Below are 15,289 nucleotides of genomic sequence, written 5' to 3'. Positions count from 1 at the left end.
CAGTGTTGCTTTTTTAGGCTCCTTGTTGAAAAGGTTCTGTGAGTACTTATGCATTAAAATGTAAGATCCACATATATGAAAGCTGTATTATCTCTGGTCTTTACACAAGTACTAGACTGAGAAAGCAAACCAAGATCATCTTGTCAAGTCTGAGGCCAACAACAGTGGCAGGTACTACATCACAGAATCTCCAAAGAGCACAGCTCTCAGTTTCATGTGAAGACCTCTTCTAGCTTTGGTGTCATCCTGTCTGGTAACAGAGTGTTTTAGCTTTGCCTCTTGCAGTGGGTACTGCTGGCCCCTTCAGCCAACCAAGTGTCCACAAAAGTCTAGATTAACTTCCCAGCTCTGATCCCTCAAGACCTTGGGCATGTTATCTACATCCTGATCCAGTAAAACACCTCAGCACAAACACAGCATATTCACTGCTACAGACCTGCGCTCCTGAGAAAGATAAACTTCTGCATCCCCCATCTGTAGGACAGGCAGAGAAGATCTTTGAACTATCCAAATCAGCTGTCATCTTTGCCACTGTATGCATTGTGTCTGTATGTAGGAAAAGCCCCAAAAACCAGAGCATTTGGAGTTTTTTTGTAATGCAACCAACCAACAGCATTATCAGCACCATTTCTGTGCCACATAAAAAAAGAACAGATTTAGCTTTCTTGGCCATGTCTGAAATCAAAATGAACAAGCTGTGTGATGAAATTAAAAGCTTCCATTAGCATTAAACTCCAAAATTGGAAATGAACCTCATGCTGACAGAAGCTACATGTTTAGTGATATGCCACCATAAATACTACTGTAAGGGACAAAAAGAGGAAAAAAAGACCAATTTCACATTCCAAAAAGATTAAGCAAGAGCACCTCTACATGCCTGGATCCTGTTTAGTGTAAAAACTGAACTTCTGAATAGGTTCTTAGCTGCTGACTAATTTAAGAAAATAATATTTCAATGCTGAAAGAATAAACACAATAAATTTATCAGCATATTCAAGTGTATATTACGAGCTTCTTAACATGTATTAAATTGCATTCCAGTAATAACCACACAGATGAACACTTATACAAATAAAAACAAACAAACATAAAAAAGGCAACTGAGATTATTTCCTCCATGCTATGGTTTAAAAATTTTAACCAAAACTCACATAAGAATGAAGCACAATCTATCATATTTCCCAGGCTAAGCAGAACTGCTGTCCTTTCTGGTCTGTAGCTTCATATACATTACCCACATTTTGATGTATTAAAAAGTTTATGAGCCTTGTGCACACGGTAAGAAAGGATGAATGAGTTTCTATTAGAAACACTACCATGCATTTGCAATTGTCTGAAAAGTCACTTACCCTATGAACTGAAAAAATGCTGTAAAATCTCAAAAGACTGTTCTAAAAACCATTTTGCATGCAGGTTTGCTTGACCTCATAACCTTGGGCTATGAATGGTTTACCAAACTAAGTTCTGCAGCTGATCTCTTCTAGTACTATAAATTTTGATAGCATTGCTCAACTAAGAAAACCGTGACAGTCTTCCAAGCAGACTGGTTGTTCTTTTCATGGATCAGCATCTACATTTGTGAACTGTATGACTTTAACCTGTACTTTTATTAAGTGTCTCTGTAATTAGCAGTTACAAACATCAGGCTGCATTCCAAATTTTAGACAAGCCTGGGTTGCCTACCACTTCACCACAATGGGAATGTCTTGAATGCCTATATTCTTCCAGTAAATAGAAGTATATGACACACCAAAATTACATGCAAGAAAGAGACATATTTAAGGCAGACAAACAATTGTACAGTACAGCCAGGACAAGTTGCAGGCACAGCTTTGGCATGCTTTGAGAGGTTTCTTTCAAAGCTTCTGTTAAATGTATGTTGCTGCTTTATAGTAAGAAGAGTAACAAAGATAACTTACAGGAGGTCCGGTTTCCCCCTTTGGACCTCTGACACTTCCCATTTCAAACATTTTGCCAAGATCTTCATAGCCATAAGCATAATTATTAATACCAATTTTGTAACTGTTTTCTGTGTGGTAAGTCTCATCAGCATCAAGTGCACCTTCCTGACCCACACTGAGCTGATTATCCAGATGGAGCTCATCACGCAAACTGTACAGGGTTGTGTTGAAGATTTGCTGCTTTTTGCTTGGTTCATGAAAATACTGCTTTGCTTTTTCCATTCCCTTGCTTTTAGTTTTACTCTGTTTTACAGAGGAGATGAGAGAATTCTCACTTTGTCTGCCTACATCTTCTGTGGCATTAGCTGAACTATCTGGAGACGATCCTGCAGGAGTTTTGGCAATGTTTCTCCTTTTGCTCATCTCCTGCTGCTGAAGAGGCAGATTGACGTTCTCCTGGAATTCTGTTTCAGGCCAAGCTTCCAGTAGTGGAGGTTCAGTCTCTGCAAACTCCAATCCAGAGGCATTTCTTGACTCAAAGTGGTCTCTTAGAAAGTGAATCTGAGCAACACTGGTAACAGGCATATTGGATGCTTCCTTCCATCTATAAGCCAATATTTCTTCCTGGTTTTCATCATCAATGATCATCTTTGAAAAAACATCCAGCCCATCTGACACGAGTGGAGCTCCCAACTGAGAAGGAAACATTTCAGCCTGGCGACACTTCTGCTTCACATATTTACAATAGTTTGCAGAGGCTTCTGCAGAGGGAATAATATCTAGCTGACATATAACTCCTTCAAAGCCGACAGACTGAGAGTTCATCCTTCCCAGGGTAAAGACACCATCCAAATCAAATGTCTCCACTTCAGAAAGTACTCCACTGCTATAGTACTTTTTCCCACACTCGGCAAATATTGAGACAGTCTTGTCTCCAATGCCAATGGCAAATGAATGCCATTGTTCATTATGAACACTATAATTGAAGTATACAGGCTGCTTCCCTCCAGGGTACACCGCTACCTTTCTCGGTAGCAGCTGGACACCGAAGTGCAGTCTACTTTTGTTCCTAATACTGAAAAGGAAAGCATTATTGACTCTGTAAGAGTACAACCCAACCAATATGGTGAACTGATGCCCTAAATTTGATGGTATGACTTGAACGACGGGGGACTCGATATGTGCATCACTAGTGAGGACAACTCCTGACACAGTTAGACGAACACCCTGAGGTAACAGAGACGATGTTGAGGGCACTGCTGTCTCTGAGGGCTCTTGAGCATCTTTCACAAGGCCTAGTTGATGAAGAACATCTATTGCTGTAAAAAGAAATAAAGGCATACTGTTGGTTTCATTTACAAGCTCATAAATTCAGATCCATATAAACAACTGTACACACAACATCTTAACAAATCTATACCTTCCAGAGCATATACACTGCACACAGCAAGCCAAAGATATCCTTCAGCAAGACACACTGATTTTTCACATAAATCAAACAAATATTAAAGCAAGAACAAAATTTTGATCTTAAAAAACCCAATCAAAAAAACCAAACACACAGAAAGGCCCACAATGTAGGTTAATTCAATTCTGAAAGTGAAAAATCCCCATTTACTCTCTTCAAACTTTCATAGTGATCAATGAACACACTTTGGTTAATTTCTTATTTATTTGGCTAACCCTATCTACTCTTTGAGCTGAGAATTACTGGGTTTGTTTGGTTTCATTTACTTTTTCTTCTGCAATAAAACCATGCTTTTTTTCTTTATCTGAAAAATTTGAATGAAAGCATTTGAGGGAAGAGCTGCTTTGCTTATACGGGACAAGCTATTCATAACACAGTAACATCCTGGTAGAGCACACAAAGACAGTCACTGGCTCAAAGCAAAACACAAAAGTAAGCCTTGCCAAGGAGCAACTATGTGCTGCTGAGGTTATTCAACTGGTACCTGGGAAGAATTCCACCAGGGAGCTCTCTGCCTGCCAAGCAAGGCCCTGTGCCATTACAGAGTTGGCTTCAAAGGGAATCATTTTCCCGGTGGGATGACTGTATGTATCTGTGCCAGTTAGGCTAAAAAACAAAATCTTTCAAGGGGGAGATGCTTCAGAGTGCACCACCATCACCTCCTTTTCCTCCACATTTGTTTACTTGTACTGATGAGGTGAACTCTGCAACAGTGGAAGTGGTGAGGAGCAAGGAAAGAGAAGAACTGTCAGGACCTGAGGGGCAGTGGTCCCATCTTCTGGCTCATTTGTCCTTCTAAAGAAGACAAGGTTGCAGCTACCCTGACAGAACAGTGAATTAAGAGTGCACTCCACAGCTGGAGACATTAAGGACACAGTTGTCCTACTGATTTACATCTTACAATTTGGCTTTGACATATAGAAGTCTGGGGAGATCTTCCTACAGTGGTGTTTTCACAGTAGGATTCTCTAGTGTCTCATAAAATATCAGCTTTGGACTTTAACCTTTTCCTTAGCGTGGACCTTTCAGCATCTCCATCTTTTACCTAGCTAAATATCTTCACCTGATGGGTAGAAACACAAATACCTAGACTCCTGATCAACTGAAATTGTATCTGTCCTGGGGTAAGAAATCAAAGCTGCTTTGGGTAAATCAACAGTCAAAGGTGACCCCAATGCATTTGGTATTGCCTAAATCAGATTTAGGCATATTGGAGTTGGTGGGCATAGACACCTTCTTCCTTCAGAATGAACATAAGGCCACTGATAAATCCCTTAAAATGCAGCTGAAACACCACAAAGGCTTGAGTAGGAGCTAAACCAGCAGTCCTTCTTTAGGGCTGCAAAATAAGACAGAATTTATGGCACTGACTGATTGGTAAATCTGTTTGAGAAAAGTGCTACAGAAAAATATCAGAAATTGAGTCAAAACACAATCACGGAAATATGGAACAAGAAGGTTGGAAGCTAAGGAAAAGGCTGAAGGAACTACATTGCTTGGCCTTGAGGTGGGAAGGTTTGGGTTGATCTAATTAAAATTGACTATTATCTGAATTGAGGCCATAGGGAAAATAGAAAAGCTGAAGAGCAACAGACAGAGGCTGCCACACAAGAAATTCCAGCTCCATATACAAAGAAAAAGCATTCTCACCACAAAAGTGGTTAAGTACTGGACCAGGGGGGCAGAGACATTGTGTAATCTCCATTCTTGGAGATTTTCAAAGCCCAACTGGACAGGATCCAACAACCTGAACTAACTTCAACACTGACCGTCATCTCAGCAAGAGTTCAGAACAGATGAGTTCAAGGTCCTTTTAAGTTAAATTTTCTGGTTTTTTTCACAAGGCGAAACTGAACATTAGTTTTCATAAACAGCATTACACAAAAGTGCACAATATCATCTTTTTCCGTCCTTTTCCCACTAGAACAATTTCAGTGAAACACCTATACTAAAAATTACTTGTAGTATCCAAAAGTAGCACTGATGAAATAACCCTGGCAGGGCAGACACTGTCACTTTCTATAGCATTTAGCTGAGGGCACTCTTACTATGGATGTTGTGCTTACATTAAGCAAACAAAGCTATTAAATGGCACAACAAAAACTTGCAGTAAACTAGAAAAATTAAGGATTCTCTGCTATATTAAGAGAAAAGAGCAACTGAAACAAATGGATGCTTACTCTTTTAGTGGAAAAAAAGGTCTCTTTTCCCAGTTTCCCTTTCTCTGTTTACTGAATGTATTCATAGCAAACTTTAAGAATAAACAGATGTTGGCTTAGTTTCAGTGGTAAATTATGAAAAGTGCCTGAGATTTCCCTGAGAGGAGTTTATAAATTGGAACCAAAAGCATCAACCTGAATGCACTGTACGTCTTGAAAATTAATTACACACCTTGTAGAGTTTCTAGCCATGTTTGAGATTCACAGACGGGCCAAGATTATCCTGGCGAGTGGCCAGCACAGACAGAGGTATGAAGAAAGCACATCTTTGCAGAAAGCCATGTGTATGCCAATTTCTCAAGATGTTTAGCCTCAAAGCAATTAATTCACTATGGCCGTATTTTTATCTGTCAGACTGATAATAGAGGTCAGGTTATAGTAGAGCTTCGAAGCACAGTGTATCTGCTAATGAACCATCACACTTTCCCAGGATCCTAGTCCTGCCTGTAGCTCTGGAGGAGAGAGCTGTCCTCGCATTGCTCTTGTGAAGAGAAGCAGAAACCACAGCCCCTGTGCTCTGGGCAATGCAGTCTTACACGTGCAAATAATCCCCGAGGCTGAACACACTGGTCCAGCCTTCCGTGCACTGGCTGGGCCAGCTGACTGCACAGAGGAGAAAAGCTGGTAATTGAACCTAACGTTGTGCCTAAATATCACATCCTAACCTGAAATATTTGACAAGTACTCCTATTTGTAGAATTTTTAATGATATATTTGTATTTAAAAATACAAAGTATTATAAATTGAAATATAAAATAAAAACCTTAAACTGGCTTAAAGTAGTCAGTTTAAAAATGACATTCAAGCCTAGTGCTACTAATCTCAAACTGCAAGTAAAATTGCCAAATTTTTGTCGGTTCTTTCAAAATTGTGTATAGTTTAAAAATTCTTAAAAAAAGAAAAAATGTCAGCAATAATTAGGAGTAAGATATTCTCTACATTGTGCAAACAGACTTCTGTGAACAATGACAGGTCCTGATAGAGCCACACGCAAATAAATGTTATATGAATAATTGCATCAAATAAGAAAGTATAAATGAATTATTCCTTGCTGACTTGCTGCCTGTTAACTGACTGTCAAGCCAAAAGGCTGTTCCAAACTTTTTTGGCCAGTCACTTCATTTCTGGTCCAACACGTATTTTTATTTTATTTTAAGGCTTTCAGAAGCTCTTGGCAGCACACAGGACTTTGGGAGCAGGCAACCCTCATTTTTCCTCCCAGCATGACAACCACTATTTTCTTTACCTATCAGTTGTCAGTTTTCTGTGTTTACTCATGTCTGCAAAACATCTGTCTTCCCTTACTGTTTACTCAACCCAGTAGTCCACCAAGTTGTAACAGCTCAACTTCTTGAAGGGAAAGTTGGTTTGGTTTTTTTGATATCCAGTGCTTTCCTTCAGCCTTCTAGGAGGATCTGAAAAATTCACGACCTTACAGCATCATGAGGGAAGGGAAAATCTAACATGGGCTTTGGCAAAAGACCTTCTGATCCTCTTGTGGCACTTAAAAAAACAAAACTCAAAGGAACTGGGGAAGAAGGAAGGGATGTGGTATTTCATTGTTTCACACCTATATTTCATTCAGTCCCTTTTGGTTACTTTCCACACTCCTCCATACTCAGGACTACTCTGAAGGCAGGATCTCTGAGATGCTCTCTCTGTTTTACCAATCCTAGTACACACGTTTCCCCTTCCCCTTTACCAGAATGGACAAGGGAAAGGTGAGGGCCATTCTTCAGTCAGCTCCATCAGAACTGAGAGGAATTACTCATGAGGTTGCCCATGGTGTAAGTGATGAGGCATCTGCAACTGGGTACATTAAGATACCTGGCTGCAAACAGTGCTCTCCAGAACACTGGGTCAAGTGGTTGTCATACGAAAGCCAACCAGATACATTAATTCTGCATGTCCTTGAGCCACACTCAAAGTGCTATTCCTAAAGACTGAGACTGTACCTTTACATGTATTTCACTGAACACAATTCACAGCAGAATCCCGAACAGAACAAGGAATAGTTTCTCAGGCAAAACATGCAGAGACTGTCTCATCGGCTCAGGAAAGAAGGCATGTTTATCAGCTAGCATCTTCGCAATTGGCAGAATACTCTTTTTTTCAACTACAACTACCAAGAAATAATAAACAAAGCATTTATATGTTCCTAATGGGCAGACAATCCTCTTCCTGCACAAACACTAAGCACGGCAAATGCTCTGCAGCTTGTAAACTGAGACTGAAGGATATACTTGAGCTGCTCTTTTTTTTTTCCAGAAGGTTTCCTTAGTCTGCTGTTCTCTGAATTGCTTTTTGCAAGCCTCAGACTGCACCCACTGGCCTGTGTCACTGCGCCCCCAGTTCTGAAGCCTTCAGTCTTTGCCTGAAGTTTCAGTAGAAACCAAATTTTCAGGCTGAGGCACACGAGAAGGGAGAGAAACAGTTTATTTCTTTGCAGAGGAGGAGGGTGCACTGGAGGCATGAAGACACTCGAACCATGGCTGCACACCTGCCTCTGGCATCCCTCACCTGCTCCTACTACACCAGGAAACTGCCTCCCTAAAAAAAACTCTTCCCTTTTCATCCCCACAGGCCTGGAGCAGGTCAGGCCACACACATCTAACAGTGCTGCTCCTCCACTGATGAGAACTTGGCTCAGCTATTAGAGAAATCCAGGAAAATCCCATCATCACAAAAACATATGGCCCCCACTGAGCTGGATGTGAAAAATCAACCACCAACCTTACCAGGCAAAAAATGGGCAACTAATGGAAGGCAAAACTATGAAGACAACACCAAGGAAAAGCAAAACAAAAACACACAACTGAAAGAAAACTGAAGCTTTGCCAATCACCAGAAACGAGGAGCTGGAAAAAAGCAATGGTGAGAATAATAGCGGGAGGCTGCTGAGATATCCCTAAGGGCTCTAACAAAACATTATCAGGAATGAGTCTTGTCTTAACCATGCAACCCAAGTGTGGGTATTCAGATGAGTATTTACAGTTAACAAGGATGACCTGTTTCTTGCTTCACCTGGATGGTGAAGGAACATGGAAGAGAACTGATGCTGTCACTCTCACAGCAAATAAGAAGTGACTAAATGGCATGTAGCCTCTGCCCCTTCAGGATGCTATTATTCCCACAGCAGTCTCCAGAGCAAGCTGCACATCTGGTGCTGTTAAAACAGCTGGCAGATTAAAAAAGAAACTAAAAACAAGGCAACCCTATTTCCTCACTAACATCTGCATTTGGATGCAAAGCCAAGTGAATACCAAATTTCCCATTTTGTTTTAGTGATGCCAGCCTAGACTAAGCCTTTATTATATGCAGTGGTTTGCCTGCAGTCTTAAGTGCAAAGGTAACTCAGTCACAGCTTGCCACCCCCAAGGACACCCACTTGCAATGAAGACACAATCAAAGCCTTTTTACTCTACAAGGCTTCTCTTATTTATGAAGCACTTGCTTAAATATGTAAGCAATTTCATAGACAGAAAATCTGAGTAATTTTCAAAAGGTCATCTTTTCCAAACTGGTTGCTTTAAACTTTTGCTCTCATTATAATGTAGCTGGTATTTTCTTTAAGCCACATGAATTAAGGAACCGAATCTAAGGTCACTAGTAACAACAGCCATTGACTCTTTTCATCTAGGAACAGACTGTACAAATGTCCCGTTACAAACAAAGCATTCTCACCTTGTTTGGTGACTTGTGCAACACCCACAGCTATACATATTGCAATAAAAAAGAGAGCTTTCCTAAACGGGAAAGAAAGAAAAAAAAACATGTGAGAAAACATGTACAGTTTCAGAAATCCAAGGAATTAGAAACTTGATTCAACATCCAAAGTCCACGACAGGACACCACTGACTTCAGTAAGTCCTGAATCAAAGCCATCACACTGTACAACTTACACAGTACATATATTTTACACTGGCTTTTATTAATAAAGTGACAGCATCTGCTTCACATTTTCTTGTAGCAGCTTTCAAATATGAATGCTGCTTTGTAGTGAATTTCTTCCTACAAAGAAAAAAATGTTAATGTAAAGAAACCATAGAATAAATTACAAATTAATGTCTATAGAGATCATTAGATACTTTTGACCTGCTATCAGTCTTTTCATTGTATCACTTCATCTTACCATAAATGTAATCGTTATGTCACATTTTTGTCCTTGTATTATAAAATTTTATCATGCTACAAGAAAGACATGCTCTTGGCAAGGGAACAAAAAAAAAGGAAATCACATTTTGACTTAAAACTCCATGCTAGGAAAACACAGAACTGATAGGTATCATAGGCTCACTGTCCTGATTTCATCCAGGATAAAGTTAATTTTCTTCTTCATAGCTGGTGGAGTGCTGTGTTTTAGATTTAGTATGAGAATAATATTGATAGCACACTGATGTTTTAATTGTTCCAACATATATAAGGTTGATACAGATTATGTGCTGAAAATTTGCTTTAGAAGAGTTGACTACCGTACAGAGAGCATACCTGTACCGTGACTAAGAACAGACTGTCTGGTGTTTACCTATTATTATATTAGCCAGATTAATATCTAATCACACTCTTATCAGTGACTGAATGCTTTAATAAATGAGAAATATATTTTGCTAATGTAGCACATCCAAGCACAGAGGTATGTAACAATTGTACTAGCCTGTTAGTTCTAAGAAGGAATATTTCAAAAAAATCATAAATATGGTTCTCATACAACTCACACTCAAGCCTCAGCTCAACCCTCTTGCTCATTAATGTAACCTCATTGATTTTTCATAACAATAAATGCTAGAGTGACTAAAACTGTTTGCTGGACCAGTCAGAGAGCACTTGAATATGGGGAATAAAAACTTGTTTGAAAGTAATGTAGTTGCAACTAAATACCTGTAATTTCATGTGATGTAACTTTGCTGTAAATATCTAACTGCTGCCAAAAAAAAAAGCAGGAAGAAAACCCTACCACTTTATACAGCAACATATGGTTCAGAGACACAAGGTTCTTCATGGATATAAATGCACACATGCACACATATAGCAGTATTTAGTGAAATATCTTACTATTCCTTTCAAGGGTTCTCAACTCAAACATTCCAGAAACATCAAAGTGCATGAAAACCACAGAACAAAAACCTGGTTTTATCAAGTGGATTTGCATATTGTGAGAGCTTAAATTTTGGCAATCAAAACAAATGAATAATTTAAGGAACAGTAAGAAATAACAGTCATCATTGCCACTTTAGTATTGTAGATACCTCATGTCTTCTAGAAGAAAATGGACAGAATCTATAGGATATTCAAAAATAGCTATCAGTGCTTCAGTTCTGATCACAGAAGGGGAGAAGGGTGGAAAGCACACCTTACAAATTCCAAGATGCCTGCAAGGGTATGTTTTTTAATTAACCACCACTAGTTCCTAGTTATTCCTCCCTTCAAGCTTTCTCCTGCTACAACCATGAAATGTCTACAGGGGCAGTTCTGCCACTCCTACAAAAGACCTAACACTGACTGCTGTCCAAATACCACATCAGCTACAGGACACTCAATTCAGTTTTTTCAGTTCCAAAGACCAGAATTCAAGTTCATAGTTTCTGCATCACACAATGCAGAATCTTTTGATCTAAGATATCACAGAAGATGGCTGTGTCAGAAAGACAGACCATGCATTGCACTGTATCAGCTAAAACTCAGGACAGCTCTTTATTTGACTTTCAAAGGTGCAAAATGGATTTGCAACGAAAAAAATCAGATAAGACATTTTAGCTACCTCTAAAACAAGGACGCTCAAAGAACTCTGGAGTCCAAAATTCAAAGATGACTCCTCTTTACAAAGCTGTACAAAGCTGCATGTGTCAAGTATTGGCCTCTGACACCTCCCAGCAAACACTTTACTAAAGTAAGAAATTCTAAAATGCTTCCAGGGCTGCAAATTACACAGATGTAACTGGATATACAGAAATATTCAGTGAGCAGTAAAGACACGTCTGTCTCTCCAGTGCTCTCCAGCTAATGTCAAGAACAGATGAGTGATGAACTAGGAGAAAAAACAGGGACCACAGACAACCACATGGCTGGAGGTCCTCTAACACGTGGGAAAAGTTAGGCTGCTTTCTATCTTTTTCACAAGTAAAACTTCTGTAAATGAAACCATGTGAAACCTAAAGCAAAGTTGTACATAGGAGTCCTTCATGGCTGAAAATCAAGCAATGAAATTCTATCTTTTTAAGAGAAACCACTAGTGCAAACCTTCTCTTCTTGATCAAGACCACTACTTTTGACATGTGCAGATTTTCAGCTGCAGAGCAGTCAGTTCTCAGACTCCACTCTCACACCAGCACAGCCACTTAGACCTCAGACTCCCTGCTGCACAACATGTATGTGGCTTGATCCATCGTCTGCTACAGCTGCAAGGAGCTCAGCTCCTTGTCTTAGCTGAGCCCACAGATCTTGGGGAGACCTGCCCTGCTGGAACACATCAACAGAAAAATGCAAAAGCATGTGGCAAGGAAGACTCCAGCTGACTCAAAAACTGGCTGCTTTTCCCACATTTACACATCACACATGAAGCTGTTTCAATACACTTTGGCTATGTCCTGTCCTAAAACCCAAGTATCTCTCGACCTTCCTCCCCTTCTACCTTTTCATCTTCTCTATTTTACATGCAAGCACAAGCTGAGGGCAACTATATAATCTTTTGCAGGAAGGCACTATCAAATATGATTGAGCTATTCCACCACTTAAAACTGAGTTTATCTTTCTGATAATCTTTGACATCTCATGGCTGTTTACCACTTCATACAGTGTGGACAGCAACTATCCATGGAAATTTTTATGCATTAATGGTGACAGATGAATGCAGAAACTGATACGCTTCAAAGCAAGTTTGGCAAGCAACAATGAAAAACTCCATCCTCTGAAGACTTTTCAGCAGCATACAGAGCTCAGGTTTGGTCAGTGGACAGCATTATCCTCTTCATTCCAGCGTGGTTTCCTAAATCTCAGGGTTAAAGGAAGAAATATCACTAGCTGGCTGCTAGAGAAGACAGGAAAACATGTTCCCAGTGTAACTGCCACAAATGCATTCAACTCTGCACTCATCAGTGGTGATGGTTTAAATATCAGCACCTGCCCCATCGGCATGGTTTCACTGGATCTTCTCTGGGGACTGCTGAGGAGAATGGTCCAGGTGGGTCTTTCAAGCCTGAGAAGGGCTTTGGGAAAGGTCATAGCACTGTGTGAACAGAGACGACCCGAACTTCTCAAAGACCTCAAGCTGTTATAAACCTTATCTTTCAACATGTGAAAGGAATGGTAACTCTTTGCTGCTCTAATGAGACCAGCCAGCAGATCCAGTGCTGCTTCTCAACTATTAAAAGACTTGCTATCAACATGGCCTGAGGGACACAACAGCCTCTCCAGGGTGACAGTCACATGCCCTTTGGGTACAGATGGCACCATCTAAACAGCTGGCAAAGGAAGAAGCTCCTGAACCCTTAGCCAAAGTTCACAATTTGATGGGGGAAAATACAAGATAAGGTGAGACGTAGAGGATCAGTGGCCTATGAGGAGTTCTACAACATGGCTGCAGTTCAAAGGAAACACCCTGCCTGGTGGTCCAGACATTCTCTGGACAGCATCTGGCTTAAAATGAGAACTACCACATCCAGAAGAACACTCAACTCTGCTAGTATCTTTGAAAGGAAAAAAAAAATGAAAGAAACATTATTTCAAAACCATTTTATGAGTAAATCTGATTTCTTATACTAGATCTCTCTCTAGATAGTGTACACCAGTGTCCACCATTATCCTCTATATTAAGGCAAAAGCATGCAACTCAAATTCCAACTCACATGAAACACTCTCTTCTTTCACATGGTTTATCCCTGCATATTTTTTAGATCATTCTTCAAACATTCTGCAACTCAGTGCTTTCAAGAAACAAAGGTGACACAAGGCTGTTCATACTTTAAAACTAAATGTTCTGTCAATAAACGTGGTGAGAGATTTAGAAATCATGCAGCAGTTTTATATTTTTAATGTGCAGAGACACCCCTATACAGGCCCAACCTCAACAGCATTTCAAAAAAAAGGGCGGTCAAGGTTGCAAGGGATTTACTGGTTTGACATAAGCTAAGGAAACCAGACCCTTTTGCAAGGACTTCTGGTTTCTTCACACAGGCAATCAATGAGATTGCTTTCTCTCTAGACTAGTAAATTAGGTAAACAATACAGAAGTATATAGACAAATATTCTGAAGCTATCTCAAATTTTGAACTTGAGCAAACTGCATCTCTGGTACTGTCTGTCTTTCCTGTAATACAATTTATGTTTCTCCATCAGCAATACCCCTCTACAGTTATCAATAAAACAATTTTTTAAATTGCATTCAGACAATTCCTGAACAAGTCCCACAGACACATCCATTAAACACGCAGATCTCCCGGGAAGGCCACCATCAGGCAGCCACGTAACTGCTCTCAGGCATTCTGGCGCACCCAGTTACACACCAGGCAACACGTTGGCAGCCTAATCCTCACTACACAAACCAAATCCTTCCATCCCACTTGGAGAACTCAGTAAACTTGGTTTAAGACACAGCCAGAACAAAACAAGCGTTTTGCAAAGAGACACACATAGTGGTAACCTCTCTAATGTCATCATTACGACTACCACAAATCCACAGTCATCTTGCCTATGCTGCTTTTAGGCAAACCATAGAGAGAGGAGCTCCACCTTTGCACCATAGATGAGGATGCAATAGAAATACTCAGCCTATTGTAAAAGCACATAAATACAAAGCACCTCATCTGGCCATCTCTGTTAGTAAGAGAGTAACCTCGGCTCTTAAATGTAGGTTTTGTTTGTTGGCTGTGTTTTAAGAGCTAGGTACCAAAAGGGCTCACAAGCTGCCAGGTTTCTTGTGGGCACTGCGCCACGCTGTCCCCCGAGACCCTCATTCCCCTCGGGGATCAGAGGTGCTCTGTTTGGCGGGTCAGGCTGTTCCCGGTCCTCGAGGTGCCGGAGATCCCAGAGCCAGGCTGCCTGGTGTGGGATCGCGCAGGAGAAGGACGACACCAGGGTGCTGGACAGGACGGGGCACATCGCGTACGACTTGGGAGAGTGCGGAGGGGAGAGACGCACAGGCAGCACGCCGCCGGTCCGACGGGGGCACTGGGGACCCCGCGGGGTTACGGCCGGCGCTCAGAAGGTAGGGTTGGGGACACAGCCCGCCGGGGTCACCGCCGCTGCCACCAGTGGGGACCGGAGCCGCAGCCCCCATCCCCTGCCCGGCCCCACGGCAGGGTGGCAGTGCGGTGCGATGCGCCCCGTCACGCCTCCCCGGCTCCCGCTTACGTTTCTGCCGCGGGAGAGATGAGTCCTCGCCTTGTCCTCTCGGCTCCCAAATGCATTTGTATGCATTTGCCCGGGCAGCGGAGATCCGAGGGAAAGCCGAGCGTCGCGCCGCCGCAGGGTCAGCTCCTGTCCATGAAACCCCGCCGGCCCCGAGGTCCAAGTGAGCTCGGCGCACGCCCGGGGGCGGCCCGGCCGCGTACAGCCCTCGGGGGCGGCGCGGCGGGGGGGCCGGGCGGCGGGGGCGCCCCGGGGCTGCCCGCGGAGTGCGGCGGCGGAGCAGCAATCACCGCCTGCCCCGGCACCGGCGGAGCTCCCCGCCCGCCGCGGTGTTGAATTTCAGCGCTGGCTGCCGCGCG

At 41.8% G+C, this 15,289-nt stretch overlaps 1 protein-coding gene across 1 annotated transcript in view; it reads right to left on the bottom strand.

Annotated features, from left to right (window-relative positions):
- COL24A1 (collagen type XXIV alpha 1 chain) overlaps nt 1–15,071 on the bottom strand; it is a 113,472-nt gene extending 98,401 nt beyond the window's left edge. The window contains exons 1-3 of the mRNA XM_071565036.1: nt 14,934–15,071; nt 9,273–9,334; nt 1,920–3,220 (exon numbers count right to left, since the gene is read on the bottom strand). Coding sequence (XP_071421137.1) covers nt 1,920–3,220; nt 9,273–9,334; nt 14,934–14,989 — 1,419 coding nt within the window. The 5' untranslated portion in view covers nt 14,990–15,071. The remainder of the gene's footprint in view (nt 1–1,919; nt 3,221–9,272; nt 9,335–14,933) is intronic.
- Nucleotides 15,072–15,289: the final 218 nt, after the last annotated feature.

Source organism: Pithys albifrons, chromosome 10, assembly GCF_047495875.1.
Source record: "Pithys albifrons albifrons isolate INPA30051 chromosome 10, PitAlb_v1, whole genome shotgun sequence".
In the NCBI taxonomy this organism is placed as follows: domain Eukaryota; kingdom Metazoa; phylum Chordata; class Aves; order Passeriformes; family Thamnophilidae; genus Pithys; species Pithys albifrons.
The sequence above is the reverse complement of the archived record's forward strand: the minus strand, read 5'-3'. Positions and strand labels throughout refer to the sequence as shown.